Here is a 27,292-nt window from a genome sequence, read left to right as displayed (position 1 = left end):
GAGTGCTGGTGCACGCGGCCGCCACCTGGCTCCTGGTGACGCCACAATCCCACGTGGAACTCCTCCAGAGGGAGATGCGGGCGGTGACCCGTATATCACCGGCTGCCCCTTGTTCACCCCAGCCCACGCAGTGATGGCGGAGGTCGGACTGATGCCGGTGCCCGCTGGCCGCCCGGCGAGACGTGCTGGTAGCGAAGCTCTTCGCCAAGGCGCACGCGCTCCCCGAGGGCAAGCCCTCAGGACTATCGCGGAAGATGGGCCGCCCAGCCGACTGAAGTCGATGACGGGCTGGCGTGGGGTGGGGCACGAAACCTGGCGAGCGGCTGGGATAATCTCTGATTCATGCTCGTGTCGCCAGTCGCGAGTGACATCTGTGTGCGGCGCGCGCGTCCAAGATGGCGGGCGGCGATGAGGCGCAGTCGGCCGCCGCCGCCGAGAAGCCGTCAGAGATGGAGCTACTTCGGGGCACGTGAGGAGCGGATGGCCGCGCTGTTGGAGCGGGTGCTTCCCGGCCCGACGGCCGTGCAGGACGCCACGGCACCCGCCCAGGCAGCCGCGGGGCCCGATTCCGGCGCCCGGCCGCGTGCACGCATGCCCGCCGCCGGCACGCCCACGCCCCGGCTGGCGGCTACCGCTACCCTCAAGGAGTTTGAGGCCTGGAAAGAGAAGTTCTCCGGCTACTGCCTCCTCACCGGCGTCCACGATCTCACCGAGGCTGAGCAGCGGGCCGCCCTGCTCGCTGTTCTCGACGACGACTGGGCCCGCGTGGTCCGGTTTGGCCTGCCCATCCCGGCCGAGGCGTCCATGGCCGATGTAATCACCGCCATGCACACCCACCTTCGGCGGCAGCGGAACGTGGTGATCGACCGCTGCGAGTTTAACCCGCGCCCTGCTGGGGGGGGGGGGTGTTTGAACACCCCCCCTTGTGGTTTTTCGCGAATATCTCAAAAACGGCGGCGCGGAGCGCCGCCGTTTTTGGTACACCTTATCATACATCAATTCTACACATGTTGTGAAAATTTCAGACCAAGGTCATTCAAGGTCAGGTCACCAGGTCACTTGAAGTGACCTCACCTCATAAAAAGTTTCAATGTCTGTCATAGCTACACCGAGTGACCGATCGCTTTGAAACTTTCAGCGATGGCTAAGAGCAATAGTATGTACAAAATGTATATCTCAGAATTTTGATATCGATGACCTAAGGTCAGGTCAATTTTGCGACCTCCCCATTATAAGTCAATGGGAGAAAATTGAAATGCGCCTCCTTTGGACGAAAGACATTATAAACACTCCCAAACACTGAATTACAAATGGTTTAGACACACTGAACATGAAAATGGTGTCCGTGACCCCTGTTTATGCCCTGAGGTCATCTTAGGTCACGAATGGTATCTAACAGTTTTTCGCAAATAACTTTTGATAGAGGCATGCTAGAGCGATGAAAACGCCTTAGATGTGTTCAGCTCGACGATACGGATCGACTGATATGCAACATGACCCTTTCCGGTCAGGTCATGACCTTGACCTGAGGTCAAATTTTCAAGTTGACCTTTCAAGGTCAAGTTATAGTTCATTCGATGCGTCTTGACGAGAGGAACACGATGCCGGTAAAAGTAAGCTCGTACAAGGCTTGGGTCAAAAGTTATTGCAGAAAAACTGTTTCCGAAAAAATCGGCTATTTTTGCAGTTTTTGCCCCCTGCAGGCAAAACCGTTGACGTTAGGTCAAATCTGAGAGAATTACTCAGAAAGGGCGTTAATAGGGCTATCGAATGCGCTTTTCCGCGGCGCTGTAGCTCTATTGGTTCCCGAGTTATGCGTTGGCTTCTTGGAAATTGTCGACATTCGACCTGGAAATCGGCGAAATTTTGCCTTCAATGACCTCTGGTGACCTGACCTTTGACCTGACCAAAAAATTGACCGAAGTGATTTCGTCATTATTTTTGACGCTCTTTCGAACGCCGCCTTCCGCGTATCGCTACGTGGCCCAGGAGCCCAGTTAGAAGGGGGGTGTTCAAACACCCCCCCCCCCCCAGCAGGGCGTGGAAATCCAGGACCCCCAGCCGGGCGCGGGTTAACATGCGGATGCTGGAGCCAGGCGAGTCAGTGGACGATTTTATCTGCGCCCTGAAGGAGATAGCGTCCTGCTGTGATTTTTGCCCGAACTGCACCGATGATAGGTTCCGAGACCATCTGGTGGTGGGCACCAGTGATGACGAGGCCAGACGCCGCATGCTGGAACTGCCCGATCTGACCTTCCAGATGGCCGCCGACCTGTGCCGGGCGTCCGAGAGCGCCCGTCTCAACAGCTCGGCGATCCGTGGCCCGGGCGAGCCGTCTCTGCGCCGGCTCTCCGAGTACCGGCGACAGCGCGGTCGGCCGAGCGGCGCGGACTCGCGCTCGGCCGACCAGACCCGGCGGTGTGACCGCTGCGGTGCCGCGCAGCACACGGACGGTCGTGCCTGCCCCGCCCTGGGTCGCACCTGCCACCGATGGCCACGAACGGGACCACTTTTCCTCGGTCTGCCGGCATGCCGCGGGCACTGAAGAGCGGCGCCGGCAGACGCCTAGTTCCGAGCGCAGACACCAGGGACAGGACTGGCGCTTCCGTAGCGCGAGCAGCAGCCGCCAGGGGAGGGGCCGGCGCCACCGTAGCGCAATCAGCCGCCGCCGTGTCAGCACGGCTGCCGACGCGTCGCACCGGCAGGTTTCGGTGCTGGCAGCGAATGCAACCACGAGAGACACGGGGAACCGGCAGCAGCCAGCGCCGCCGGCAGCCCGGACGCCGGGCGCGCGCCTCAACAGTGTGACGGCCCACCGGTCGCCGCAGGTCCGGCTACAGCTGCACCTGCCAAACGGAGTCAGGCGGACGACCGTATGGACGCCCGACACAGGCGCCGAGATATCAGCCCTCTCACTGCAACAAGCCGAGTCCATGGGAGTGAGCAGAGCGGACCTCACGCCCTCCACGGCTGTGCTGTGGGCCGCCGACAGCCGCCGGCTGGACTGTGTGGGCACGTGCGCCCTCATCCTGCAGCTCGGTGACGTCATACAGACCGTGCAGGTGTCCGTTCTGCGAGCACTGCACTCACCACTGCTGTCGTGGCACGATTGTATCGGCCTGGGAATTCTACCGGCGAGCTTTCCCCGGCAGATTTGCCAGCGCGGCTCGGCAGCCGAGACTGGGACGGACGGTGGGGCACCGGAGCCGCCGCCGCCCGGCGAGCCGCCTGAGGCCCCCGCCGCCGGCAGACAGCCCGCACTACGGCGCTGCAGCGGCACGACGGCGGCACCTGAGGAGACCCGGGACATAAGCCGCGTCTCTGCCGCCGACCGGCCGGCCGCCAGCTCGGCCGGCGCCGACCCGACCGGGCGGGCGCCGCCGCCCGGCCCTACGCGCGCGCCGCCGCCCGGCCCCCGGTGGCACCCCCTCCGCACGGCAGCGGCGGGCAGATTTCGACAAATTGAAAGCCGAGTTCCCGAGGGTCTTCGATACGGAGTCGACCCTGCGGAAGATGACGGGGGAGCCGATGAAGATCGAGCTGACGGACGACGCCGTCCCTCACGCTGTGACCACCGCCCGGAATATCCCGTTCTGTTGGCGAGAGGACGTGCGACTGCAACTCGACGAGCTGATGGAAAAGGACATCATCGAGCCGGTGGAGCACCCCACAGACTGGTGTCATCCGATCGTTCCTGTGGCCAAGGGGTCGTCAGACGGCACAGTGTCCGGCTGTCGGCTGACCGTGGACTTCACGAAACTGAACCGGTTCGTGAAGCGACCGACGTACCCGGTCCGCTCGCCTCAAGACGCACTCGCCTTCGTCTCACCCGGCGCTGCGTACTTCACCAAGCTGGACAGCAAGGCGGGGTACCACCAGGTCCCCATCCGGCCAGAAGACAGAGACGAGACCTGACGTGTTTTATCACGCCGTGGGGCCGCTACCGGTACCTGAGGGCTCCAATGGGAATCGTCAGCTCTGGCGACGTGTACAACCAGCGCGGTGACGCCGCGCTCGGCGACATCCCGCGCACGTGTAGGGTCGTGGACGACGTCCTGGCCTATGACGCTGACTACGCCGCCCACCTGCAGCACGTGCGGCAGATTCTGCTAAGGTGTGACCAGCACGGTATCACACTCAACCCGGACAAATGTCAGTTCGCGGAAGACGAGGTCGAATTCTGCGGCTTTCGCATCAATTCGGCTGGCTATACCGCCGACGGCAAGAAAGTCCGTGCCATCCAGGCCTTCCCCAGGCCGGGCAACATCACCGACCTACGGTCGTTCCTCGGCCTGGTGACCCAGCTCGGCGCCTTCTCCCCAGAGGTCGCCGCCGCCGCCTAGCCGCTGAGACAGCTGCTGCGGCCGCGGAACGCGTGGCTGTGGACGCCAGCGCACGAGCGGGCGTTCAGCGCGGTGAAGATGGCACTCACGTCGCCTCCCGTGCTCGACTTCTTCGACCCTCGCCGCCGCACAGTCCTTGAGACTGACGCCGCTCGCTCCGGCGGCCTGGGCTACTGCCTGCTGCAGCAAGACGCCGCAGGCCGGTAGCGACTGATCCAGTGCGGCTCACGCTTCCTATCGGACGCCGAGTCGCGGTACGCCGTGATCGAGTTGGAGCTGCTGGCCCTGGCCTGGGCCTGCAAGAAATGCAGCATCTATCTCGGCGGGATGCAGCGGTTTGAAGTCCTGACCGATCACCGGCCGCTCATCCCGATCCTCAACAGTAAGAGCCTTGCGGAGATCGAAAATCCGCGGCTCCAGCGGCTACGAGAACGGCTGGCGCCGTTCAACCTGCTCGCCATCTGGCGGCAAGGCAAGCTGCACGCCATCCCGGACGCGCTGTCGCGCGCGCCGGTGGATGACCCGGCGCCTGAGGACGAGGAAGCCGAGAGGGACGCCAGCCATCAGCTCGCCAGCGTGCTCTCACGGCTGGCCACCGACGGGGCGGACGACGGTCCCAGCCCGTTCAAAGACGCGGCGCTGACAGAGGTGCGCGCCGCCGCCGCCGCCGATCCGGAGCTCATCGCACTCACTGACCTGATCCTGAACGGGTTTCCAGAGCACCGGTCACAGCTGGACCCGCGCCTCCGACCGTACTGGGGAGTTCGGGACCGGCTGGCCGTGGACGACGGCCTGGTGGTGTGCGGCCAGCGGCTCGTGATACCGCCCAGTCTGCGGCGCGCCACGCTCGAGCGCCTGCACGCCAGTCACCAGGGCGTCGAGCGCACCAAACGCCGCGCGCGGCAGGTAGTCTACTGGCCGTTCCTGGACAGTGACATTGCGAACCATGTCGGAGCGTGCCCGGCCTGCCAGCAGTACCTGCCCAGTCAGCAGAAGGAGCCGCTGATGCCGGAAAAGACGCCATCACGAGTGTTTGAGGCTGTCTCCGCTGACTACTTCGCCTGGGCCGGCCGCACGTTCCTGGTATACGCGGACCGGCTGTCCGGGTGGCCGTTTGTGTCGCACGTGGCCGGCGAGGCGACTGCCAGAGACCTGGTCTGCAGCCTGCGCCAGATATTCGCGGCCACCGGCGTGCCCACCACCCTCCGGACAGACGGTGGACACCAGTTCACCGCCCGGCTCACCCGAGAGTTTCTGCGCCGCTGGGGAGTGGAGCACCAGATCTCTACACCGCACTACCCTCAGTCTAATGGGCACGCCGAGTCGGCGGTCAAGGCCGCCAAACGGCTCATCCAGAAGGCGACCAGCAGCGGCGAGCTCGACACGGACGCCTACGCGCAGGGGCTGCTGGAGCTGCGCAACACGCCGCGCGCCGACGGCCGTTCTCCGGCTCAGGTCCTGTTCGGCCACCCGCTGAGATCGGCAGTGCCGGCGCACCACCGGGCCTTCGCCGACTGCTGGCAGCGGGCGGCGGACGACTGTGACGCCAGGGCCGCCGCGCAGCAACAGGAAACAGCCGAGCGGTACGACACGACAGCCCGCCAGCACAGCGCGCTCACCATGGGTCAGCGTGTGCTCGTCCAAGACCCGCGGTCGGGGCTGTGGGACCGCGTCGGCGTCATCACGGCGGTCGGACAGCGGCGCGACTACCTGGTCCGGCTGCCCAGTGGCCGAGTCTACTGGCGGAACCAGCGCTATCTGCGACCCCAGAGATCTCTCATCTCGGAGGGCGCCGCCACACCTGCACCCGGGCGCCGGCAGCAGCTCGCTCCGAGCTCGGCACCCGACGGCACGGAGGAGACCGCCGCCGCTGCGCCGGCGGGCGGACAGCCGGCACCACCGGTGCTGCGGAACAGCGCCGACGACCCCAGCTCAGTGCGCCGTGGGACGCGCCGCCGTCGCCGTCCGGCCCGACTGACCGTGCGCTGGGCGGACCAGACGTACGACTGAGTTCGTGCGTCCACACCGTGTGTGGTGTACATTTTTGTTTATGTGTTAGACGCAATGCGTATCTTGTACCGACGCATGCGTCTTGAGGGGGGGGGGGGTGTTGTGATGGGGCACGTTTTCCTTTCCCTTCAATTGGTCTCACCCCCCGGTCATATGGAAGCACATAAAAAATAAACAGTTCCATGGTCGCCGCCATCGTGTTTCGGTCGTCCTGTGTCGCTCCAAGGATATCGCCGTGTTAATCGCCACTACCGACCATAACAGAACTGACGCATCGGCGGAAGCGGGAGTCCGCAGCGGAGAAGCCTTCGTGGAGTGTACACGGGTGTGGGAAATGAATGCTAAGTGTATCCAAATTGAAGGCACTGCTCTCGAATGATATAAATACTGAACAGCTTTGGATTGTTTATATTCCAAATGTTTACTTTCAGGACGAGTACTCCTTGTCATTCGGTCGTCAACTCCTCTCTCCGACCCCGGCTTAGCGCAGGCACGTATAACCTAGAATTTGGCCGAGGGGGGGAGCGGAGGAATCCCGTAGAGAGAGCCTCCTACCTACAGAGGGCCCTCTACCCGAGGAGTCAGAGGGGTCCAGGGTCCTAGTGGTCAGACACAGACACTAGCGGTTATTCACAGGAGGCCCAACGCAGTAAATTGAAGGGCCCTAGGTGGCAGGCGAGTCGGAGAGCCTTGATTGTCCTGAGTCCTGACGTGATTTTTTGGGGGATTCCCATGAATTTCGTTCGTCTCCGACGTGATTTTGGCCAACGTTGGCCTTCTGCGGCTGCCAGCATGGGCCGGCCCTGAAAACCCCTAGGGGGGAGGCGCACCCCGTCCGTCCCCCCTTGGGTACGTCCCCGGTCGGTCCAGCGACTCCACACGCGCCTACCGACACACAAGAAACTCTTGCCATTATGTTTGCTTCTGACGCAATCACGACAGAATTACGCTCTAATGATATGCATGCTGCCAATTGCCATTGCTTTGGAGTCGGTGTTTTGAATTTCTGCGTTTTTTTGGATCGGCTCCACTCTCCAGACAGCTGGCTCAGCCTAATCGACCAGAGCAATGCGACACCTATACCAACTTGATACCAACCTACTTGGCGGGGTGGTGAATTCATGAAGTGCGAATGCGAAACATGGCAATAGATGGCGGAACAAACAGCATGGGGAACGCTGGGACACGCATTGAGGAATGAAATCCGTCACTTCCCAGATTTCGAACGCATCCTTAGAGTGCATTACTTTTATGTGCTTGCGTTCGGTCTTGGGATTTCTCAGCAGATGTCGCCAACAGTAGAGAGATTGATCTAGAATGTCTCGTTATCGGAAAAGTATGGTAGCCATACACCAAATGGTTTTTGCGTATAGCTACCATATTACTTCCGATATGACTGTTGACATCACTGCCGATATGACGGAGCAGTGCATTGGCAATATGCCAAGGGCAGTAACATGCCGTCAGTCACGTCAGTCATCGGCCTTGGCTATCTGTAAGAATCTTGGCAGGAATCTTGGCCTTTTCTTGGACCCATAGCCTCGGCCTTCGACCAATCATATCGCCGAATTCGCAAGCGGTGAGAGACAAATACGGCGTGCCAAAGACATATTGGGTGTCTCAAAATCACTGAGAACTCTGTAGCTCAAAACTGAAGCCCTGCACTCTTTTAGATCTACCCCGTTGAGTGGCATTCTTGTGAAAATTATGTAAAGATATTTATCAGAATAAGGTAGAAGTGTAGGGGGTGGCAGGTGAGGTGCAGAAGAAGAAGAAGAAGAAGAAGAAGAAGTTGTACCTATCCAGTAATTTTATCTTGATTTGTGGACTAGACGAAGACTAGATTTTGATGAAGAAATCGACAAACTTGAACTGCAGGTAAGGTGTTGGTTTGTCATGCCGATTGTCTTGAAACCCTTTCCTTTTAATCTTTCAATTAAAATCATCAACTCCTATCCAAACCACCAAAGAGCCGACATCTCACTCAGTCCAAATTTTCGTTCAGAGGCCAGTTTTACTTTACCCGATTTACCAACAAAAATAGCTGCCTGGAATTTTTCTCCTCATATATCCATTCCACGTAGGTACAACATACAGAGGGTAAACGCGATAGGCATGTAAGCAGTGAGGGCTTCACCATTTACCTACACTCCATATGTGAATTACTGAATTAGCCTTTAGGCAAAATAATCTGGCAGGTGGCTATTTTCTGTTTGTAAAACTGGCCTCAGACGGAGTGCTATCATTTGATTTACCATCACACGATCAGGCAGCAACAAAGTTTGTGGTTTTAGAATCTTGAAAAACTTTCTTGGGAGTGGCACTTGGTAGACATCCGTTTGAGATTCTGCTAGAGCAATAGCATCGCGCTCAAGCCAGCCAAATTTTAGACTGCCAACACAAGAAAAAATGTTTGGTTAATCAGATTTCAGGCTTCAAAATATTAGGTAAAGCATCAATAGGCATTTGATTCAATTCTGGTGGTAAAAATCATGACCATATGTTGGCATGACATCAATTTTTAATTTATTGTGGTACAACTTGTATATTGAGGCTTGAAGATGGTCAAATAGATGATATTTTTGATGCGTGTGTTGATGAAGACTGAAGTCCAATGAAAATAAAAAGCAGAAATTATCCTGACCTTACCTTCCCTACTAACCTTCAACCTCCAACCTATCAGCCTACAAACCACCGTTCAGACTTTATCTGCACGCAGGTTTAACATTTTATGATAAAGTAAAAAATGCTCAGCTTGTAATCCAATGTCTTTCAAAACCAATTGGCCTTTTTGGCCTTGCGAATGGTAAACGGAGAGAGAGAGAGAGAGAGAGAGAGAGAGAGAGAGAGAGAGAGAGAGAGAGAGAGAGAGAGAGAGAGAGAGAGAGAGAGAGAGAGTTGCCTAACTCTATCATGTAAAAACTGTTTTTAGAAAATAGCACTGTGTTTTATCCTGGCTTCATGACTCTCTAACGCTCCTTGAAACCGCTTGTTTTCTGACAATTGGTGATACAGAGAGGATCTGCATTAATGTCCAAGTATGGTCATTTAGGATCAATTTTTGGTGCCCTCGTTTTATATTATTCCATCAGCCTTAGTTTGCCCAACTGACATGCGCTGAATTTGTCGCATGTGACGTTACACCTGACGTGCGCCGAAATTTTAGGTGGAACCCTGGTACTACGCCAAACATAAGTTATAGCATGATCACTGCTCAGTTGCGCAGGTTCACCAGAACAGCTTCATGGGCGCAAAATGACCACCGCAGCGCCCGTAAACCCTAATAGACAAACAAGCAAACATCAGTTACGCAGTTAATGCCAATTTTTACAGTTTTGATTGTCTATTGATATTGTTTGGTCTTTTCAGGACTCGTGGCGCTGCTCGCCTCCTCGCCAATGCGAATGCGTTCTCTGAGGACAACCCGCCCAAGGCTACCATGGCGAAGCCACGCCACCGCGCCGGCTATAGACTCACGGCCTGAAGCGAGTTTGGGCGCGACGGCTGGCGAGCCAAGGCGGCGGAAAGTCGTCTGGCGGAGCTCCCGTCTGAGGCGAGCTTGATCTGGTCAGACAGCTCCGCCACCGATGGTGTGCTAGATGGAGGAGGAGGGGCCACCCCCCCCCCCCGAACTGCGACATCCGAGAGGTGCGTGTCGCGGCAGGCGCCCTCTGCTCTAGCACGCGCGGCGAGCTATTCGCCCTAAGAGCGGTGTTGGAGGAGCTGGCCGGACGGATGGTACCGGTCGATATGGGTCGACCGCCGTCTATCCCAACGGTAGCGCCGATTGACGTGGGCACTATCTGCAAGGCAGGCGCGCGCGCGACGCTGCGCGCGCCTGGCAGCGGAGCTGGCCGGACGGATGGTACCGGTCGATATGGGTCGACCGCTGTCCTGGCTCCGTCCTGGAGGCCGACCGTGCAGTCGTTATCGACATCCGCCAGTACCTGCTCTGCATCGGCCGCCTCCCGAGGCCGGATGCCCACAATTCAACGACGTGGAGTGCCCTGCTGCCCGATGCCGCGTCTGCCGCGAAGAGGCTGGCACTCCACGGTATGTGCTGCTGCGATGCGTGGCGCTGGCGGCGTTGCGACAAAGAGCCTCGGCAGCTGAACTGCTTCAAGCGACGTAATGATATCTGCCCTCCCCTCCCCTATCGAGCCGCGTGGGTGTGGACGGACCGGTCGGCAGACGCGAGAACCTGCAGCGAAGGAGCTGGAGTCTACGGGGAGTAGCAGGACGAATGGACTGATGAGCCGCGTGTCCCGACCGGTCCATTCTGCTGTTCCAGCTCCAGGACCGGCCGCGCCGTCGCCACCCGTCCGGCGTCAGTGGAGGACCGCTCATCAGCTGTCGATTTTCATCAGTTTCGTTTGGACCACTGGTCGGGCTCCTGCCAGTGCCGACATTGGGTTGGGCGGAGTCCTACCGATGAATGCCGCGAGTGCTGCAACATTGGCTCGGTACATCTCGGTACATTTTCCCGAGTCTGGTGTGGCTACGGGGAGACGGATTTGGTGACCCTGGCTGCCGCCGTGAGAACCATCCAGAACCGTACGGCTATGCTGCGGCAGCAGCTGAAAGGAACGCAACAACAATAACTACAACAGCAGCTGCTAATGAAAGGGGAAATCATGGAGCCGGATGACCCGGCACATGGCGCTCAGCCAGCTGAGAATGAGAGCAGCTATCAAATCGCCAGCAGGGTGCTGCGGCTGGTAACTGACGACCTTAACAGAGAGAGCGCCTCCGCTGATGCGGATGAAACTACCCCCTCTCGGGTTTGTTTGACGCCGTCTCCGTCGACTCTTTCGCCTGGGCCGGCTGGCGACCGCGACATTTCTTGTGCAGTGACTCGTAACTATGTTCACCAAACTTGTAAAACTCCTCACGTTAGCATCTTTAAAGAATGTTTCCCTTGTACACTGCTGCAATGTCTTATGTAGGCATATTGTAGGTACAGTCTAAACGAGTGTGGAATGCTTTGTTGTGCTTGCTTGTTCTGTATTTCGTTTGCTATTTATCACGGTGACTATAATTTATTTTGACCAACCCTTGCCTTGTTGCAATTTTAGTGGATGGTTTCTGAACTGCTGTTTGCATTATAGATGTTGCTAGTGCGTAGACGCCAAAGATTACTTTATACCTATTGACGCGCCAGATAAAGGAGGTGAAGTATTCCTCTGATCTCTACCTACGAAATTCCTTTATGTGTGTTTTGTAATCGATATTGGCGGTTTTCTTATGTGATGCGGTGTAGAGCGTGGCTGAGGAAGGCGATGTTTAAAGTTGCTAGTTATTTTTCAATACATCTATGATCGGACTGTCGTGCTTGCTGTAGGTCGGACTTCCGTTCTTGATGGTGATTGGACGCACGTGCCGGTAGTTCACAACAATGCGGCTTTCGATTATAGTATAGATTTGGATGCTTTTAAAGTGTTTGTATACGTAGTCCTGAGTTTCGAGATATTATCCTTGCGGGCTCCTTGCCAACAGATTGTCCACTTCTGTGTCCAGTACTCATCCCACTCACGAGGCTCAGTTGTGTTTGCCAACCACTATACGGAAACATTGGCCAGATAACTGACTACTACTGAAATTTTAAGAAGCGTGGGCAGTAGGGCATAACGAACGGTCATCAGGTTCAGTAGCCGCGGAGCACCTTCAATTAAGGGGGGGGGGCACCGCCGACTTTTGGTCCCATTCTTTCCATGCAGCGCCCATAGGGCTAATGTTAAAATGCCAAAATCAAAGGGGGGCACGGTGCCCCGGTGCCCTCCCCATTCCGCCGCCTATGCTCAGGTTATTTCTGACCTGACAGGCTCAGGGAGGATTGCTCTTTGTTGTTTTTCTCCGATGAACCCTCTTGCTGCACACTGGCTGATCCAAAGGATGGAAGGGACGGGGGGGGGGGTGCAGACGTAAGAAAAAAGAAGACAATGTTCTTTCCCTAGCGCACGAAATCAATTCTTAAATGAAAATAAAACGAATAAGCTTCCGTTAAGAAGCCCCCGTTCCGTATCTTCCGTTCCATTCCACGACTCGCACGTTCCAGTGACTTGCTGCAGAAGCGTCATCTATACCTCGCCCTTACTGCCGGGAAGGCCGCGAGTTGCGACATCTATACTATGTCTAGGCCTGAAATACCTCGGTAGTATTCATCCGCCACGATGTATTTATTTTTGTCAATCGGTTTGGTCCTTCTGGCCGGATAGGTCGTCAGAATTATCTGAAGGTGCCTGAAATGTCTCGTTAGTGGAAAAAATGTCTCGTTAGTGGAATTCCACTATCTGGCAACTAGCCCTATGTAAACGCGGCTATTGACAGGGAATGTAGGTATAATTGACATCATTTTTGCATGATATTTGCCGCGTAAAATTAGAAAACTAACATTTTTTTGGTAAAAAATATCTGCTCTGCTTATCAAGGGTTTTGAAATATTTTGTATTGGTTACAAAGCCGAAATTCTGTTAAGATATGCGCCTATGAATCGAAATCCGTTATCGCTTGTTGTCTTATGTTCGTTTGATATGTCCACTGATACCTTGGTAAGTTATTGCGTTATCATTTGACAGTCGTAGTCCTTTCCTCGAAACAAACACGTAAAATATGGAAAATATAATATATTTCACGAAATTTTAGCCATAAGGCATCAACAAAGAACGATTACATAAATAAAGAAAAGATTCTTGCAAGAGCACTGGAAAATTCACGTTTAATCACTAGGAATATTATACCTATACCTTCTTCTTGTTCTTATGTCGTGGCAAATTATTCATGTATTATGCTCCTTGGATATCCATTATTATCCAGTAGTTGTTCTGCCCTTCTGAGTTGATATTTTCAGACGCGATTCTTTTTGAAGTAAGGTGTTTTGATGCATTTTCTTCTTGTATGATATAAAACTTTATCGGAATTCACTGGGATTGTATTGCGTATGCAAGTCCAAATATTTCGGCCAATATTGTTTGGCCTTGGTCACTGGACAACTACAATAAATAGCCTGGCTATTTATTGGCTATTTATTGTAGTTGTCCAGTGACCAAGGCCAAACAATATTGGCCGAAATATTTGGACTTGCATACGCAATACAATCCCAGTGAATTCCGATAAAGTTTTATATCATACAAACATAAACCTGGGAAAAATATGACTCTAAAACAGCGCATTTTCTTCTATAAATTTCCTTTAAAGCTTTATCCACAGCAGTAGCGCAATCACTGTTAGGAAATTATGGACAAAACAATTGTATAAGAGTATCACCAAAACCTGTCGAAACTACTTAGCAGGTATGCGGCATGTAGGAAAAATCTTACTGACCTCAGCCGTACGAAATTATTTGGAAACTCGGTTTGCAAAATTTGACTCCGGCCCTCGTGCTTCGCACTCGGGCCTACGTCAATTTTGCAAACCTCGTTTCCAAATAATTTCGTCGGCCCGGTCAGTAATATATAAACCAATTAATACAAATCAAATATATTCAAAATACACAAAGCTTTCGGCTTAAACAGCCTTGATCACTGTGAGTTGTGGCAATGTATAATCGGTACAACACAAACATTCGCAGTAACCGTCTAAGAATTCTTGAAAATAATGAATCACGTGTTTCTTGTTTTACTGGCCAACTGTCGATTTTGGCCAGTAAAACAAGAAACACGTGACGTTACGGTCCAAGGCGGACATGAGGACAGGTGGCGCCGCCGCCACTCGCATAGCGGCGGGAATGTGAACTAACCTGTTTACCATAAGGCCGCTGTGCTAACGGCCGCTGCGGGCGCCGTTTCGGGCTAGTTTTGACTTTGTACCGCAATTAATGGTTTATTTATAATAAAAAATGGACTAGCGAGAGTCGTGCCGGAATCAGAATTCAATGTTCTACAAAATTAAGCCATTTTCATTGTGATCACGTCATTGACTTCACCGCCCAACCCAATAAAGCAGAAATATGTCGTGTCACCGGTGATTACACGCAAAAATTCTTTGGCATATAGCATAAAAACCAGAACACCTTTGACTGCAGCGACTATGCGGTACTACAGAAAATTGTATGGCCTACCTAATGGTGCCCATTACTGAATAATTAAGCTGAGTATTTCGTCGCCTAACTCTTGTAAAACCGTATGTCCGCTTGTCTATGGAGTTTGGACCGTAACGATTCATTATTTTCAAGAATTCTTAGACGGTTACTGCGAATATTTGTGTTGTACCGATTATACATTGCCACAACCATTAGCGTCGCCACGGGGGGGGGGGCAAGCGGGGCAACTTGCCCCCCCAACCTCTGACCGGGCACCCCCTGACATCGATACAGATCCGATGAGATTTTGGAGTCGGGAAAAAATGGGGGTACCTTTCTGAGAATGCCTGTGAGGTCAGACTCGGTTTGAGCGTGCAGTTCAAACCAGAGTCTGACTCGCAGTCGCCAAAATCTTCAAGACTCCGAGTCCAGACTCGGAAATGTTAATGCTGTGATTCATTACATGTTCCTAGTTCGTTCTTTATTACATTTTACAGCTGATTTTCATAAGTTTTGGAGTGCTGACACAATTTTTGTTCAAAGCGTGAAACGAAATCTTCGGGGCCTTTCTCAACTCGTCAAATGTCTGCGACAGGCTCAAGTACCTACCGTACAAGTGTCGCAGGGCTCATGAGCTTGCTTTAAACAAAGGCTCCTAAGGAGCTCCAGTGAGCCCTAAAGAAGCTTTCAGAGGGCCCAAACCGGCCTCTGAAAGTCCCACTGGTGTTCATGTTCTCTGAGGGCCCATACAGGGATCTTTGAGCCTTCGAACATTTCTGAGAACCTTTTTTTTGACCTCTGATAGATTTCTGGCCTCTGATAGTTCAGCCAAATTTTTGAGGCGACAGACTTTGCCAACCCCAAGCCGGCATCTGAGGGGTCACAGCCCACGTGTCCCTCTGAGGTCCGCAACACATGTTTATTATGTCCCTACGTACGGTTCTTAGGGATTCGACACAGACCCCGAGGGTTCACACTGCTATCCGAGGGCTCCAGGCTCACCCTGGGCCTAGTCTCTTAGCGCCCGCCGCCCACACTGCTTCTGAGGGCCCTACCTTGGGCTCGGAAAGCCCTAAAGCACCACGTACACGTAAATATTTGAGGTGACCCACGTCGATCTCCGGGATCCTAAGCAGGCTCCTGAGAGTCAGTACTGACCCTGAGTGGCCTGAAATGGCCTGGAAGTCACAAACCTATCTCTACGGGATCCCTTGCCGCTATGCCGTGCGTTACTTTTGGTTCCGTTTAACAGTTTTTGTTCGCGTTTGCAGCGCTTCCCTTCACACGAAAAACGAGAAACTTTTGTTCACACTCGAGTGAACAAAACACTTCATCTCACTGAAGCAAAGATGAATTACTTCCGAATTCCGATTCACACTTCCGACATTCACTCTCCGCCGAATGCCCAACTTAGCTACGATCGGCGGCTGGGATAAGTCCTATGCATTTCACGTAAAACCTCTGCATGCATGCGTGAATGGAGGTTCTAGCAGGGTGATCCGATTAAATGGAGCGTTTTTCACCTCTTAATGGGTAATGATCATGAGCGTCGAGCGTCTGCACAGGGGCCCTCTGCAGTGCGTCGGCAATCGCAGCCACTATAATTCTACCAGTCGTTTTGTTATGAAAGTTCAAAATTTCGAATTTTTCTGTAAAAAAATTACATGTCATAGCTAGAAGGAAACCTTTGTCACCATCGGATTCCTCGCACCATTGCGCGTCGAATGATATGTAAAACGAGTGAGTAAAGACTGGGGAAAGGCAAGCTTTGACACAAAAGTTGATTTTGCCCCCCAACCGACAATCTCTGGCGACGCCTATGGCCACAACTCACAGTGATCAAGGCTGTTTAATCCGAAAGCTTTGTTTATTTTGAATATATTTGATTTGTATTAATTGGTTTATTATTTACATCATTATCCAATCTGTCATGGATACTCAATATTAGCCTGTTTTGTCTTATGTAAACGCTACGGTTAGGATCAACGTTTCTTGTCATATTCTTGAAATCTCGGGTGCGTTTTTCATCATCTCTGCGCGCATACGAGGAAGGGTCTTTGGTTTCACCTTTCATATTCTTGACATCATCAAAGTCTGATGGAGTATTGCGACTAAAAGAATGCGCAGAATAAGTCTCATTTGCATCGTAATCCGTGTAGTGATAATTTTCTCTTATGACTCATTGTTACGCATTCACTGCTTTTCAATATCATACCAAGATTTCAGTCCATTTTCTATTCCGTAATCTTCTCTAAACGAAATGACTGCACATTTTCTGGGCCTGGCGAGCTTAGCCCTTTCTAAAATGTCGGCTCAGAGGACGTCCAAGCCATTACACATGACTCTCTATTGCCTTGCTGATTGTGTTTCGCCATGAAATGTCCTGAATGAGCGCAAATTAAGCCGACGAACGACGGGATGAATGGACACTCAATGACCGGCAAATAAAGATCGCTGGGTGCCATTTCAGACCCAAATGGCTTCCTGCCGTTGCCTGGGAATGGATAAGTTAAATGGCGTTAGATGTGAGACTGCCTTCGATGAAATTAAAATTCAAACGCCTTACCTACTTTATGCCCGAACCATTCCGATAATTTGTCTAAAGAAGTCGCTTTTCTACAGTAATTAAACAATCATCTTCAATCCCTTGTACAATCTATCACTACCACATCTCCAGTGTCCTCTTGACCACTGTGCGCTAACTCCGTCTTCACCCGCCTTTCACAGCCTGTGGGTGTTCAGCGTTCGGCTCTGCGCGGGACGACTGCGAACAGTCCCGGGGCTACTGTGTCTGCAAACCCAACGTGTTCGGAAACAAATGCAACAAATGTCCACCGGGCCAGACTCTGCTGCCACACGGCTGCGGGAAAGGTCAGAGGCCAACTGGTCCCCGCGGCTGCTAGTCTGGCGTTTAACTTTGTTCGTGTGAGATTCAGAGCTCGGGAGTTAGTCGGGCGCTATATTTATGTGATAGGTGGAGTGCAGGTTCCGGTAATGTCCTTGTAACGAGTGGAATATTAAGTCGTAACCCTTCGTGTTGGTTTTCGGGGTTGAAATGGAAGCAATGCCTAATTATTTCATTTTTTCAATGTTTTATTAAATGTGAGTTGATATCGTTCAACTGAGAAGGTCAAACCCTGTGTAATGTGCGTCTACCACGACGCTCTATATTACTCTCTTTCTGAAGAAACTTTATCTCGCAGCTCTCTTGACCCTCACCTCCAACGGGTCTCACTTCACTTCCCCTCACTTCCCTCACCCAGGTGAACTGAAGACGAGCGCCGCCAGCTGCTCGGAACTGGCCTGCTATTTCGGCGCCGCCTGCATTCAGAGGACTCCCGACCGCGCCGAGTGCTCGTGTAACCTGACCTGCCCCGAGCCGGAGAGCGAGCCGGGGGGCCCACTGGAGCAGGAGGTGTGCGGTACTGACGGCCAGACGTACCGCAACGAGTGCCAACTGCGCCTGTTTGCCTGCCGCGGACAGCGAGATATCGCCATCGAGGCCTACGGACGCTGCACTGATAAAGGTGCGTGGTCGTACAGCGGTAATTAACTATATGTACTTTAGTGCTTGCTTTTTTGTCAGGATATCGTACATTTTATGTTTTGGGGTGCATTCCTCAAGCTCGTTATGGAACGAGTCTCGTATGACCTATGGGCGTTTACTGCTCATATGTTGTCTTAGAAGGTTATCAGCATTCTTTTAAATGGCCGTCTTCAACTTTTCACGAACAACTTCCGCTGTCTGAGCTTATATCACTTTGTCCGTTTCATTTATAATGCATTGAGCTATTTGTTTCTGGTTATTGCTCCATAAATATACACGAACCGTATTCATCTTTCCACAGACACTTCTCTGGAACCCACCGGCATTCCGTTCCGGCGATCGACGCTATTCCAGTCTGCCTTCACCGAGCAGTCGTCTCCAGCCGCGGCCAAGTCTACCCGGCACCTTTTACCGGAGTACGAGAGCGGCTGGTACTCGGGCCGGCCCACGACGCGGGACGATTTTCTGGTGCAGGGCTGGCTGGGCAGTCCGTGCGGAGCGGACGCGGAGTGTCGTGTCACTCTGTCGGAGTGTCGGGATGGAGTGTGTCAGTGTCAGACTGGCTATCAGGAGGCGCCCAACAGACAACAGTGTACCGGTGAGTGAGGTGGGGCACGAATGATGAGAGTTGTAGAGAGTGGTATAAAATTGCCAAACTGTGTTTGATCTGAAAAATGCATGGCTTGCCTTGAATCTTTTAACAAATTCCGATCAATCGCCCTGATGCAATTTTGTTTCATTTGAACACGTTTGATGCGGCCAAATAGTATGTTGCAAGATGTGGAGCGATTGGAGTGAAACTTGGAGCGATAAAACATACACTTGGAGCGGTTAAACATGTCCTAACTACGTCATATCAAAAATATATTTGACCACCAGATTTTTACGCCACTGAATGCAACATCCCCACCACTAACTTGTCTCTCACCCCCAGCGATGACGCCGCCCATGCTCACCACGGAGGGAGTTACACGTCTGGTGCTGAACCCCTGTATGAGCCGTCCCTGCCTCCACGACGGCGTGTGCCAACAATCGGAGACAGACCACGAGACCTTCAGCTGTCTCTGCACAGCCGAGTGGAGAGGGGACACCTGTCAGGAGCCCGGTCAGTGGGAATGGGGTCAGAGGTCAGGGGAACGACAGGAAGCGGTGATTAGCATCAGTGTCGTTACAGGTCATTGAACGGGAAACGAAGTTATTGTAAGACGAACTACGAGCCATAAACTCGTGTTTGAAGTTTGTCCATCAGTGACATTGATCAGAAACAAACGCCAGTTCAACTTGAAACATATACCAAAACTGTCTAAACAAGACACCTCAACGCTACATCATGCATATTCTGATCTAGCAATCCTTCATTGGATGTGTGTGTCCTTCAACTCACCAGCGGCGCCTCCGTTTCAGTCGGTCCGCCGACGGTGGCGCCTCCAGCGGCGGACGGCGACAACTACGAGCAGCCCTCGTTCTCTGGCCGCTCCTACCTGACGTTGAGGGCTCCGAAGGCCACCATCAAGCTGCAGCTGGAGCTGGAGTTTGTCAGTCACGCCGCCGACGGCCTGCTCCTCTACGGACAACAGATGGAAAACGGCACCGGAGACTTCATCGCTCTGGCCCTGGTGGATGGGTGCGTACTCGTAGTTGGGAAAGATGGTCGAGCTGTGTACGTTGTTTGGTAGTCTCACTTCTACAAACATTTTTGGTTCATTATCTTAGTGACGGTCTTTGAAAACAGTGGCCTCGAGATAATATGCTGACAAATATGCTAGTTCATCCACATATGCATTACAAAATTATTGAAAAGTGATTACCATTTCACGTGGATGGGATTCCCGTATTGCCATTGCCTTGACCCTTTACATTTATAGTGGAGAATATGACTTGCCATGACATATCTTGATATATCGTCTCACGTATGCCTCGTCATGGTATATCAATGCCGCCGCCTCTGATTCTATCACCTTTGTGACGGATCTCTGTGTGTTTCAGTTTCGTGGAGTTCCGGTACGACATCGGTAACGGTCCGGTGGTGATCCGCTCTCTGCAGAGAGTCTCCCAGGGAGAATACCACAAGGTGGTCGCGCGGCGGTACCACGGGTACGTGTCCGTGAAATGAACGGCCTGATTGGCGGCTTCGTCATGTTCATCAATGTTACGACTTTTGTGTTGTGCTGTCGTATATGATGTGATAACTCAACTGTTTTCGTTGTAGCTCGATACCAAACATTTTCAAACTGTAACAGCCCCAAGTCCATGGAGAAAGTTCTTATACAATGTGAATGGGAATGGGAATGGGATTTCCCGCCGGTTGAATGACACAAGCTGATTATCCCGCGCCCTACTGGGGGGGGGGGTGTTTGAACACCCCCCCTTGTGGTTTTTCGCGAATATCTCAGAAACGGCGGCGCACCCCCCCCCCTTGTGGTTTTTCGCGAATATCTCAGAAACGGCGGCGCGGAGCGCCGCCGTTTTTGGTACACCTTATCATACATCAATTCTACACATGTTGTGAAAATTTCAGACCAAGGTCATTCAAGGTCAGGTCACCAGGTCACTTGAAGTGACCTCACCTCATAAAAAGTTTCAATGTCTGTCATAGCTACACCGAGTGACCGATTGCTTTGAAACTTTCAGCGATTGCTAAGAGCAATAGCATGTACAAAATGTATATCTCAGAATTTGATATCGATGACCTAAGGTCAGGTCAATTTTGCGACCTCCCCATTATAAGTCAATGGGAGAAAATTGAAATGCGCCTCTTTTGGACGAAATACATTATAAACACTCCCAAACACTGAATTACAAGTGGTTTAGACACACTGAACATGAAAATGGTGTCCGTGACCCCTGTTTATGCCCTGAGGTCATCTTAGGTCACGAATGGTATCTAACAGTTTTTCGCAAATAACTTTTGATAGAGGCATGCTAGAGCGATGAAAACGGCTTAGATGTGTTCAGCTCAACGATACGGATCGACTGATATGTAACATGACCCTTTCCGGTCAGGTCATGACCTTGACCTGAGGTCAAATTTTCAAGTTGACCTTTCAAGGTCAAGTTATAGTTCATTCGATGCGTCTTGACGAGAGGAACACGATGCCGGTAAAAGTAAGCTCGTACAAGGCTTGGGTCAAAAGTTATTGCAGAAAAACTGTTTCCGAAAAAATCGGCTATTTTTGCAGTTTTTGCCCCCTGCAGGCAAAACCCTTGACGTTAGGTCAAATCTGAGAACATTATTCAGAAAGGGCGTTAATAGGGCTATCGAATGCGCTTTTCCGCGGCGCTGTAGCTCTATTGGTTCCCGAGTTATGCGTTGGCTTCTTGGAAATTGTCGACATTCGACCTGGAAATCGGCGAAATTTTGCCTTCAATGACCTCTGGTGACCTGACCTTTGACCTGACCAAAAAATTGACCGAAGTGATTTCCTCATTATTTTTGGCGCTCTTTCGAACACCGCCTTCCGCGTATCGCTACGTGGCCCAGGAGCCGAGTTAGAAGGGGGGGTGTTCAAACACCCCCCCCCCCAGCAGGGCGTGGAAATCCAGGACCCCCAGCAGGGCGCGGGTTATAAGAAGTCGAGGTCATATTTTTTTTTGGGGGGGGGCATCATTGCCGTAATAGCGCTACTTCTACGGTATCTAACCGTCTTTGCTGTTTTCTATCCTCTCTCCAGGGACGGTCAGCTGATTGTTGATGACGGAGAGAGCATTCACGGCCAGTCGGACGGAAAGTGGCGCTCTCTGGACCTCAGCGAGATGCTCTACGTCGGACATGTACCCAGCAAATACGACAGGTATGAGCTGACAAATTAGTATTTGTGCGTGGTCTGTGAAATCACGTAACTATTTGCAGGTTCTCAGTAACACTACTTGAAAGCTCTGTGTCATTTATTTGTAAAAAAAATATGCGTCGATAATATATATTCCCGACCGGGGCTGGGAAAATGCGTTTTATTCACCGAGGTTTTTGTGCGGAGGACCGAGTGCCGGTAGGCACGAGGTCCGTAGCAAAAAACCGAGGTGAATAAAACTGCATTTTCACAGCCCAAGGTTGGGAAGAGATTTACCACATGCCGTACCGGCGCAACAGTTTAATATTATATTCATTTGATATTTTACACTTTAATCTTAATATTGTGTTAATATTATATTAATACTATGCCCATATTTATAGTCACTGTGATTATTTGTTTGTGTTTTTCATTATTAGGCTGCGTTGAGTATGAAAGATGAAATTCCTACTTCCCCCTTATTTAGGGTTTGAAAAAGCTGAGGATGAAGATGGTGAAACGCCAGAAGTTAGAATAAAGATATGGAGTCCAGCAGGAGTGAGGAAACCGTGAGGAAAACTAAAAATTGGGTGAAACGCTGAATCAAACGCGTCTTGGATCCCAGAGCTGGAACAATATCAAATGTTTCATTGTGGCACGTTAAGATGCTTCACACATTTAAATTGCTCGTTTTTTGCGTGCATTATGTAGAAATAATGATTATTCCGACCATGTTCTGCAGCAATAAATACATTGGCATTGGAACGATAACCTTGTTTAGTTGAATTACGTTGACAGCAAAAGCATGTAAACACGCAGTCACTTACTTTTGCTGTTGCTGTTAGTGAACACACCAGGGCCTCCTCTAAGGATTTTTCACTGGGTGGGCAAAATTTTCGCTACTCCCCTGCCCAAGGGTGGATCCAGCCACTGTTTTGGGGTTCAACCAATTTCATAACCTGTTACGGGGGGGGGGTGAGGCAAAATAAGCAGTGCCGTTATTGGAAATAAGATGATAGTTTGCAAAGTTAACGTTTGTCGTATGTTTTATGGTTAGCAATGCTCGAGCGATTCGTTCCAGAGTTACATGTACAGCCCTCTGCAAACTGCGTGGTAGGTAGGTATTCTTATTCGGTATTCTTGCTATTTTGACAATGCACCAGTTTTTGTGACCTTGTGACCTGACCTCGGGTCACTGGAACCTAAAACTCCAAGGCCAAGTGACAAACAGATGCTCCAAGTCGTGTCTTAAATTTGGTAGCGCTACGTGCTATAGAACTCACGCTATCAACGAAAAACTCTGGCATTCGGTTGCCGCTAAACTGTTAGTCCAATTTTCCCCTGACCTTGTACCGGGTTTGTGACCTGGTGACCTGACCTGAAAAGACTAGAGACCTGAAATTTTCAGGACAAGTGCCAAAAGGTTGCCCCAGAGGGTATGCGAAATTTGAGCGCCGCCGTTTTTACGTTATTTGTGAAAAACCTTAGGGGGGTGCATCAACCCCCCTCATCGGGCGAGGGCTAACTAACATAATACATTGTAGGAAAGGCTACCCGAACCGGTAATGATTCTTGCTTATTTATTTATTTATTTATTTATTCGATGTCATGGAACAACAGGCGAATTGACGCCCAGTAACAGTCCATAGCAGTTATACGTTCGGAGCAGTGTAAACATTGCCTTTAGTCTTTCGTCTCTTACACATACAATCCCTCGATATACCAACCATATCTATCACACAGTCCATACAGTACATGTATAACACAATAAATACAGTCACGCGGTACACACCAGGACTCACATGTTTTGTATATGTCGTCTTACTTTAGCCCGAACATCCCGCATTGAGTCGTGAAACAAATCCAAATCTGTTATCTCGAACATAAATTCATTTATGATAGTGGGTGCCCTAACAAAAAGCGAACCTTTCATAGTGTCGACCCGCGCAAATGGTACATTCATGACACCACGAGCTCCTTCAATCCTCCTTGTAATTCTTGGAGCAGCCCTCATCCGACCTACGAGCCCTCAGACCGCCCTCAAAACCGACTGGCGACTCTATGAAGCTATTCGTGGGCCTATCTAACAGGGCCCATGGACTGCTTACCCCCTAAGTTCTAATATTTTTGTTAATAAATATTTTTTTTCCTATTTATTTGGGCCCCCTCCAAAAAATATTGGATGCAACCAGATGGCTTTTTGGATTTTGAGGGGGTTATCTTGGGCCCCTGTGCGTTTGGCCCCCTCCTTGAGGAAATCCTGGCTACGCCCCTGAATATCGGGCAACCAGAAAACTTTTTTTGACCTTCAAACAGCATCTAGTTTGCTTAAGACCAGAAAGGTAGTACCGGACGTCCGGCCGGACCAGAATTTTTGCATTTGCTTCTGGGTGGGCAAATCGACGCCACTGGGTGGGCAATTGTGGTGACTGGGTGGGCATTTGCCCACCCAGTGGGTATGTTAGAGGAGGCCCTGGAACACACAATTCGTAAATATCTTCTTTGAAATTGGTTCTTCCGCTCAGAATATTCAGTAAAACTTTGTCTGGGAAAATCAAAAAGCCCTAGGGCCGAATCGTTTCCCAAATACCTTCAACATTAGCCGAGGCGGGCCGAAGCCATTTCCCAAATGCACGTGCTAATGTTAAAGGGATATCTCGGTATGTGGTAAACAATAAACATGCACTTCAATAACATTCATACTAAACTTGGTATAGGTACTATACTAATTTGGCCACTATAAAAAATGAGAAACAAGTTCGTAAATATGAAAATAAAAGTTTATGCTTTATGTACTGAGCCACTTGCTCACGTTTTTTTTTTTCTTCTTCCTCAGAGTGTACGAGAACGCGGGCACTGTGTTCGGCCTGGTGGGCTGTGTCCGCCGGCTGCGGGTGGGCGGGGCGGCGTCAGCTGACCTCCGGCAGCCCGGGTCACGTGATATCACCTCGTCACGGGGCGTCACCGAGTGCCGCAGCGACCCGTGCGCCAGCCAGCCGTGTCAGAACGGAGGGCTGTGCGTGCTCACCACCGGTCACCGCTACCTGTGCGAGTGTGCGCAGCACTTTACTGGTGAGAGAGGATACAGGCAGGCGCGGAGGGTAAGGGTGTTATCGCGGGCTGGTTGTCACATGTTTATCCTGATAGTTGAGTAATCATCAGACGGATAGTTCTTCCACTTGTCCGAAAACGGACTGAGTTGAGTGCCTTACTCGTATGTGGAAGATTAAAATGCACGCGTGTTCCTGAAAACCTGTGAAAGCATGCCTGTAAAGCCTATGGCTCAACAAGAAACCAGCGTGTGTGCCTCCTCCATCATCTAAGTTCCACCTCGTTCTGCTCACGTTTCCAGGTGACCACTGTGAGAAGACTACCGACCCGTGCAGCGCTTCCGACGCCTGCGCTGCTGGCGCCACCTGTACCAGTACTGGGAACAGCACACTGCAGTGTCTGTGTCCGCCCGGCAGATGGGGCGACCGCTGTCAGGAAGGTGAGCTATGCAGATAATTTCACGATCTGCAGCATTGCATTCATTTGCGATCACTTACCGCAATTAAAGAATGTGCTTATTTAGCTTCGTCAGCGTTACGCGGCTGCTTACGCTGACAGCGCGGTCCGTTCAGCTAACACGTGTCCTGCGGGACAGTATACACATTCAGGCGTTCACGTCTAACGCCATCTAGGGGCAGGTCTGACAACCACTAGCCATGCAGAGCTACGGTGAGCACTAAAAACGCACGGGCATTGATGTCGCATTTCTTTGTTGCATGCTAGCAAAGTTTGTCGCTGAATACTGATGGCCCACCGTTTTAGCGAGCAAGGCTCAAGTATTTACCCTTGCAGAACGAATATCCCGTGCCATTCCAGTGCTATTTCCCCCCCCCCCCCCAAAAAAAAAGAGTGATGGCCCGAATGACTGCGTTTCGTTCGACCATTGTAACATTCAGCTGTGATTTTCATGTGCTTTCTCATCCATCCTCGCCGGCCTCAGGACAAACCCATCCGAAGTTCCCCTCACGCTTCCCTTTCCGGGCAGGCGGTCGCCCCCACTAGACAACCGGCGGTGAGGACAGGCCCACACCAGGGCCACTTCCTCTCCAGGGCAACCGTTTGAGCGACAGGGAGGGCTGTCCCATCCGGACACTCCCGTTTCACCGGGACTGTCTCTGCCGCTGCGGTGCAACTTCGGTGGTCCGCACAAGCCAATGTCTCCGCCCTATCCTTTCATACTATAGCTTTGCAATAGCCTTTCTGGCTAAAAGAGCCAACTCCCAGCATAAAAAATAACACATTTGCTTATGTCAGTTGCTGCTATAGCCTACATATAGTCCAGTGATGGGCATCATTTCTTTCCGCCACACACTCTCGTGCATATAGTGACCTGTCATTATTTCCTGTCTTGCAGCTCGCACAGACCACATATCGGACCCGTTCGTGCCGAATTTCGGCGGCTCTTCGTACCTGCAGCTGCGTCCTTTGCGGGACGCGGGCCGATCCCTGGAGCTGGAGCTCTGGTTTCTGACCCGATCACCCGACGGCGTCCTGCTCTATTCCGGTCAGCGGCAGACCAGCGGCGACTTCATCGGACTCCGCCTCAGCGGAGGTCGACTCGAGTTCGGCTATGACCTCGGCTCAGGAGCAGCCAGCATCAAGTGAGTTGAGCCGGGCTCATGAGGCGATCAACGGAGATTACTGTACTGACATGGAACGGTGAAGGCGGCTGAGAGGGTTTAGCGTAAGTAGCTTAGTACTTACAGACGTCAATGTTGTAGAATAGGTGGTTGTGCCACTCCACGTGAAGAGTGTGAGTAGAGGTGTTACTTAGAAATTAGGTGTCCAGTTGTCCACCGTCTAGGTATTTTCGGTCACAATCCCTCCACAGCAGCAACTCACGACTAAAGGGAGTATGCTATCGCATCAGCAAACCTAACGACATCTTACTAAAGCCATTTTCACTATGATGGCAATTCAAGGATAGAGGTTTCCTTCCAAGCATTGCGGTTTCATTGACAATTTGAATTAGAATTCCCATTATGCCTGAAATTTGCCTACGTACTGATGCCAGTAAAACATTGACAATTTATTGTTTGCCATTGGATAGTACGATGGCGACATCAGCTCAAGTCGTCAGCTCATGTGAGGTAGACCGCTGTAGTGAGGCTACCAGACACAACAGAGATTCTACGGCAGCACATGCAAAAAGTTCGAAGCTAAAAGGCATGCCAAAAAGGATCAACACCGCAGATCGCTTGACAACACATGCTATAATCCTTGAATCTCTTGGAATTTACGAAGAATATCGGACATGAATCATGTTTGCGCAAAAAAAAAACATTCGGCGAACTTTGAAAGTTGAAGTTGATTTCCTCGAACTTGTTGACTCACCCAGGGACTTCTGCTGTTTGAATTATTTGTCGCTCGAGAATAAGCAGCTTTCTGCTGTTTGACATTGTCGTTCCAAGAAAGCACGAACACCACTGAATTCACTCTTTTTAGTCAAATCATACATCCAAGCCAAGCATAGTTTTGCAACCTTCAAAGCATTTGCAAGTTACGATTATAATTGTCTTCCAGCATGTGCACGTCAATTCGATTTCAGAAAAAAAAA

At 51.6% G+C, this 27,292-nt stretch overlaps 1 protein-coding gene and 1 long non-coding RNA gene across 2 annotated transcripts in view; both read left to right on the top strand.

The window, feature by feature from the left end:
• LOC122391848 (agrin-like) overlaps positions 1-26,336 on the top strand; it is a gene marked incomplete at its 3' end in the record, with an annotated part of 94,099 nt that extends 67,763 nt beyond the window's left edge. The window contains exons 14-23 of the mRNA XM_043386150.1: positions 17,098-17,241; positions 17,634-17,897; positions 18,219-18,515; positions 18,852-19,022; positions 19,322-19,541; positions 19,904-20,011; positions 21,589-21,708; positions 24,521-24,756; positions 25,037-25,174; positions 26,090-26,336. Coding sequence (XP_043242085.1) covers positions 17,098-17,241; positions 17,634-17,897; positions 18,219-18,515; positions 18,852-19,022; positions 19,322-19,541; positions 19,904-20,011; positions 21,589-21,708; positions 24,521-24,756; positions 25,037-25,174; positions 26,090-26,336 — 1,945 coding nt within the window. The remainder of the gene's footprint in view (positions 1-17,097; positions 17,242-17,633; positions 17,898-18,218; positions 18,516-18,851; positions 19,023-19,321; positions 19,542-19,903; positions 20,012-21,588; positions 21,709-24,520; positions 24,757-25,036; positions 25,175-26,089) is intronic.
• Positions 7,296-11,677, top strand: LOC122391849. Its single transcript, XR_006258417.1, has 2 exons — positions 7,296-8,231; positions 9,723-11,677. It is a non-coding gene; the product is annotated as an uncharacterized LOC122391849 (long non-coding RNA).
• Positions 26,337-27,292: the final 956 nt, after the last annotated feature.

The sequence above is a fragment of the Amphibalanus amphitrite genome, unplaced genomic scaffold, assembly GCF_019059575.1.
Source record: "Amphibalanus amphitrite isolate SeventyFive unplaced genomic scaffold, NRLGWU_Aamphi_draft 000458F_arrow, whole genome shotgun sequence".
NCBI lineage: Eukaryota > Metazoa > Arthropoda > Thecostraca > Balanomorpha > Balanidae > Amphibalanus > Amphibalanus amphitrite.
The sequence above is the reverse complement of the archived record's forward strand: the minus strand, read 5'-3'. Positions and strand labels throughout refer to the sequence as shown.